General features: G+C 30.2%; 2 protein-coding genes across 4 annotated transcripts in view; one reads left to right on the forward strand and one right to left on the reverse strand.

The window, feature by feature from the left end:
* Positions 1–1,744, forward strand: part of LOC108690384 (pyridoxine-5'-phosphate oxidase) — a 3,712-nt gene extending 1,968 nt beyond the window's left edge. Inside the window, exons 2-6 of the mRNA XM_018197645.1 lie at positions 55–211; positions 486–585; positions 688–741; positions 881–1,080; positions 1,550–1,744. Of these exons, the coding sequence (XP_018053134.1) occupies positions 55–211; positions 486–585; positions 688–741; positions 881–1,080; positions 1,550–1,715 (677 nt within the window). The 3' untranslated portion in view covers positions 1,716–1,744. The remainder of the gene's footprint in view (positions 1–54; positions 212–485; positions 586–687; positions 742–880; positions 1,081–1,549) is intronic.
* A 124-nt stretch (positions 1,745–1,868) lies between these two features.
* On the reverse strand, positions 1,869–3,780 carry LOC108690383 (histidine protein methyltransferase 1 homolog). Of its 3 annotated transcripts, none has more exons than XM_018197644.1 (7): positions 3,670–3,780; positions 3,309–3,332; positions 2,794–3,030; positions 2,509–2,669; positions 2,211–2,443; positions 2,020–2,135; positions 1,869–1,949 (listed from the first exon to the last, which is right to left on the reverse strand). In XM_018197644.1, exons 1-7 carry the CDS (start codon positions 3,716–3,718, stop codon positions 1,882–1,884), a joined length of 888 nt encoding a protein of 295 aa, XP_018053133.1. In that variant the 5' UTR covers positions 3,719–3,780; the 3' UTR covers positions 1,869–1,881. The 3 variants fall into 3 exon arrangements, with proteins under 3 accessions (XP_018053133.1, XP_018053132.1, XP_018053131.1); XM_018197643.1 differs by having other exon boundaries at positions 3,309–3,396; positions 3,670–3,702; XM_018197642.1 differs by lacking the exon at positions 3,670–3,780 and having other exon boundaries at positions 3,309–3,655.
* Positions 3,781–5,794: the final 2,014 nt, after the last annotated feature.

Here is a 5,794-nt window from a genome sequence, read left to right on the forward strand (position 1 = left end):
TACTTATCTTTAACTTTCATAATTTTAACTTTTATCATAACTTTTTTTCTACAGATATGCGAATAAAATACAAAGATAAACATGAGATCTTTACGGAGGATGATTTAATTAGCAAGGAGCCTATGGGACAATTCAAAGCATGGTTTGAGGAGGCATGCAATACTCCAGAAATTTTAGAACCTAATGCGATGCTTCTCGCGACAGCGACAAGGCAACATTTTTTCTTTTTTTAATTTAAAAATTATCTCGTAATAAAATTGAATTTGATTTGAATAAAACTGATTTGAATTGAATTGTTTAAAAACACACGTTAGAGAAAACGTTTATATGAATATAATAGGTAGTGTTTTGCAATCTATTAATTAACAAAAATATTAGTCACGTAAAAGAAAAATAAGAAAAAGATCAATAAGCTCATGGATCATAAAAAGATTGTGCAAATAATTATAAACACATTGTCATATCTTATAATGCAATTGTTTCAGAGATGGTGTACCATCCGTGCGCGTATTGTTACTAAAAGGCTTCGGCACAGAAGGTTTCAAGTTTTATACGAATTACGACAGCAGGAAAGGCCGCGAATTAGTGAGTTCAGATATTTAATTCAGATCTTTTAAAATATTTAATTGATATTTTTTTTATATCAAGAAAACAAACAAATTTCTATATTATTCGATTTATTTACAGGCTGAAAATCCACATGCTGCATTAACTTTCTACTGGGAATCCCTTAGACGAAGTGTACGGTATTCATTGTTTTTTTTTACATCATATTTTATCTCAAAGTAAAGTTTTCGCGGATTAAAATTATTTTTTGCAACAACATTTAATTAATTCTTTCATAATCATTTTATTGATTTACTACTAGTAATTATTTTAGGTACGTATCGAAGGTATCGCCAAAAAAACCTCAGCGGAAGATTCAGATCATTATTTTCGAAGTCGGCCATATGAGAATCAAATCGGATCTATGGCCAGCAAGCAAAGTAGTGTGATTGCTAGTAGACAGACCCTTCTTATTAAAGAAAAGGAACTGCTCGCGAAATTTCCAAAAAATCAAGTTAAAAGACCTGCTTGTTGGTAGGTAACACCATAATTAAAAAATAATTAGTTCATCATTACTCAGTAAACACCAACTAACATAACATCAATGCCACAATTCCAAGTTCAACAATATAACTATTATGTACATATGTTATATTATATTTATATATTTAGTATAAAATTATAACATTAATGTCTTTCTTTCACGTCATTGTTAGTTGGTGTTTACTGCAATGGATAGTAAATTACTATTAACTAAAGAACGTGCACGTGTAAGCATTAATTAGTTTTTCCAATTTCGAATATAAAGATTTCTTACACGAGAAAGATAAAATCAAAGAGAAATAAGTAATCACGTGCGACAGCATATTGCTTCGTTTCACAACACCAATACATTTGTTGCTGTATTGTTGACAAACTCGTAGATTAACAGTATTGTGCATCTGTGTGTCACGTGTATAATTTTCAAGTTTAAATTTAAATCATTTACTGTATCTTATTTCAGGGGCGGTTATCTCGTAGTGCCACACTCCGTAGAATTTTGGCAAGGTCAGAGCGATCGTCTTCATGATAGAATCCGTTTTAGACGCCCAAAAACGAATGAAAAAATAGATAATATTCTCGTGCACGAAGGAAAGGATGGATGGGTATACGAGAGACTTTCGCCATAAAAAAAGTCACAACATTTATTGATAATAAACGACAGAGAGAGCTAACGACTTTCGTATACAAGAAGAAAAAGAAATTCCAGCAAATTTCGTTGCAGAAGTATCTATTGTCATTGCTGATTATCACATTTCGAGCCAATACCTCATAGTATTATGAAGACAATAAATGTTATACACTAGATGTATGACATTCTTGATGTGGTTTCCTTGTAAATTTCAAAATTTCTCTGTTTACTCCTGAAATGTATACAATTTATATCGTTGAACTAACACAGATAAAATATATTTACAATTAATCATTAATCACCATGTTGACTTTTCCACACCGACTCGACGTCAAAGCATCCGTCTTTTAAAATAAGATTCTCAAATTGTCTCATTCCACCTCCCACGCCAAAATAATAGATTTTTCCAGCGACAAATCTAATAAAAATTTATCCGTTTGGAAACTTAAAATTTAATGATAAAAATAAGACATTAGTAATCCAATGTACTCACACGACGCCATCGGTTTTTAGCTTTCTCTTAAAAATTTCATATAACTTTTTATGATTGTCAGGATTGTAAATCGTTTCGCTTGTAAAAATATAATCGTACTTTTTATTTTCGTCGAGTAACGTCGCGAGAGAAGCCCAATCCCCGGCATAAAATTCACATTTCGTCAGAACAATCGTATGATCAAAATTCAATATTACGTTCGGTATAGTCACGGATTTTAACACTTCGGCGTTCTACAAAAAATTATTTCGTTAATCACAGCCCACTTTTCAGCGTGACAATTATAAATCATACGAACGTAATCTTGGAAATGGACGGTGGAATTTTTACGAAGAGACAGAAGGCCAATCACTCCAACGCCACATCCTAAATCCATAACAAGTTTGTCTTTCAACTCGATTTCCTTTTCCAATATGTATTGGCCCAAATCGAATGTACATTCCCAAATTTTTAAACCACCTTAATTGCACAATTAATTTTTAAAGCACATATTAACGAAACTTCAAGGAAATTCGAATAAAATTTAAATTAGCAAATTTAAGAAAAAAAAAATTTTTTAATAAATTTTCATTTGCAAAATCACCTTCATATTTTGCTGGAATGAGATCGGAATGTTTCGACTCAGCCTCAATAATATTCTGACAATTTTGATCAGTTAAATCCTGCGTTACTTTATCGGAACGTATTAATTTTAAATTACAACCAGATAACACTTCAGTCTCTGTATAATAATAAGCCTCACATTTCGCTTCGATTTGTTCGGGAGTTATTTCAAGTTTGGAAGCAGAAATCCATTCTAATTTATCCTTTTGTTCGCTATCTATTAAAATTATTTGGATAAATAATTTCTTTGCGCGTACATGCTTCGTAAGAATTAAAAGATGTGAATTGAATATTCGCGGGAAAACAATTTTTTAACACTCTAACCTCATATTATGACAGACGTGTTTCAAGATTTATTAAAACAATATGAGGTGTTTTTTCGTTATCCAGAAGCAATTAAGGCTTATCTTCGTTTTCAGGAATCAGAAGACAAAAATAGCCATAGTGTGGTTGTTTCTAGTTGCATAACGAAAAAATGCCAATGATTAGTCATACCTTCATCAATATCGGCTGCATCTTCTGCAAATCGAAATTTGAACATTGTTCGGTAAGTTTGATTTAAAAAACTAAAAAAGTCACACATCTAGGATAAATTAAAGTATCAAATAAGATATATATCATTACAGAGGAGTGGACATATCCATATCTTAGATAGAACTCATTTATTGAGTCACATGCACAAACGTACATATACGTTGAACTACATAGCTACTGATATTTCCGGCAGATAACACACCCACAATTTTTAATTTTTGTGATTAATTGTTTAGTACTATTCCATGTTTACAGAATATATTGTGTACAATTATTGGAACATAAAATCGAGGATTATGCCGATTGGATATATTATACTCACTAGAAATATTAGTGCTTATATTACAGTTCAACGTGTACGTAGACAACATAGATGCGCCAGTAAATATTTTTCATCTAAAATACAGATACGTCCTCTCTCAATCTCTTTCTGCACCAAACAACATCTCAGTATATCTACAATGGTAAGTCAGAAAACTATTACATCACTTCTCGAACTTGAACTTGTTTGGAAAATCACGACATCTGGTATATAGTTGTGCAATTTCTGCATTCGTATTCCAAGAACAATATATAATACTTGGAGTTTAAAAAATTAAATATCTTATAATGCAATATACGAGCAAGTTGAATTGATGCAAAATAGATCCACTAAACAATTAAATTTTAAATCACAATTTGAATTATTTTTATGTAACTACAATAACTGCTACTGAAGACTTGTTTATTTTTTATTTTAAAATTTTATTTTGTTGTAATTATATATATTTACAATATAATACATTTAAAGGGATCCTAAAGTGAAGCTCGAACCTCGATGAAATCGTTGTTTTACCGATAAAATGTGATACATCGACATATCTTTATATACTATAATACTACATCAATATCGCACGTATATATACATACAAATTTTTTAACTAATCTTTCATATTAAGTATCTAAACCTAAGTTCTAAGTTCTCAACATTGGTTGTTCATATAATCTCTAATCCAAAATTGTTTTATACGTACAAAGTATAAAATTCGTATATAAAGCAAACATTTCCATTTGATGACACAAGTTGACACATAAACATCGTTCTATTCTTCTTGACATTAAAAGAATGACAAAGATACGACACTTGTATCGATTTACGTCAAATGGAAAGCATCTATTATTACGAGTCGACATTAAAAGTTGGTAACAAAACAGCAATTTTTCATTTTTTTTTCGTTTTTTGGCATAAAATCCGGTTTAGACATTATCAATTATACTTTAATTATGACGAAGAATTTTTTAATCTATAAAGACAAAGAAAAATACGTGCTTGAAAAAAATTCATAAAACAGATTCGCTTTAAGATCCCCTTAAAACCAACATATTTAGTCAATTCATTTCTACAAAAAAAAGAAATAGTTGCGTTTTTCCATTTTCTTATAATACAGTATTGTGAAAAAATTCTGTAGTAAAGCTTATCGTTGCCCCATGATCAGACAATTTTTCGAATAAAGACATTAATTACATCAGTATTATTTTTTTCATTATCAATTTAATCGTTCCTGATAACAGCAATTCTCACAATAATTTTTTGTCATTCATAAGGAATTACAAAAGGATTTAAAAAACATGCAAAAGAATTTTATTGTTCATTTGTTTCATATTATAGAGCGGTCACTCATTATTATTCATTTTTATACTACAAAAAAAATATCTTCGTTCACTAATTTTTACTACTTTGATAATATCAACATTGTTCACAACTATGATCGCGATTTTATCATGATTATTTAAGTTAATTTCTTCGTTTTTTCTTTATTTTTTTTCTACAGTAATCAGATGCTGCATTAGCTATCACCTATTTTTGATAGAATCATCTGCATTCGTGGAGCTCGAGATAAATTCTGTAGCATACCACGATTTTAACGAGTTTATTAATATTTTATATTCTTATCGATTTAGCAAAATTCGTTCTTTCAACAGAAACTCGATACACAGCATATCGTGAGCCGTAAGAATTACGCCGATGACAAACGATTGCAGGAAACAATTAGCTGACAGTTATGACGAGTAAACAAAGGTCATTCGACGTCTTTCGTGAATAAAGTGTTATCTCTAGATCGCGCTCGTGAACACGATGTGCTTCTTCGTTATATGTGATGTTATTATTCCAAGCAGAAACAAAACAAAAATGCCGAACGACGATGTTAGATAACTCCAGTATATATCAAAAACTTACCGCACCTATCAAAAACTTAATTTATTAAATATTATTTACTATGTTTAAAGTAAACGAACTATATCAGTAAAAACTTTGTTTACTATCCGAAATATTTATACTTCGTATTAAAAAATGAACTTTTTTTAAATCCTTGCATTTTTGCCGTATATCCCATAGGGGTGAGATATATGGCTACTCATAGGGGAAAGAGGTATGTATGGCTCATAAAAAATTTACAAATATATAT

This window comes from Atta colombica, unplaced genomic scaffold, assembly GCF_001594045.1.
Source record: "Atta colombica isolate Treedump-2 unplaced genomic scaffold, Acol1.0 scaffold32, whole genome shotgun sequence".
Classification (NCBI taxonomy): domain Eukaryota; kingdom Metazoa; phylum Arthropoda; class Insecta; order Hymenoptera; family Formicidae; genus Atta; species Atta colombica.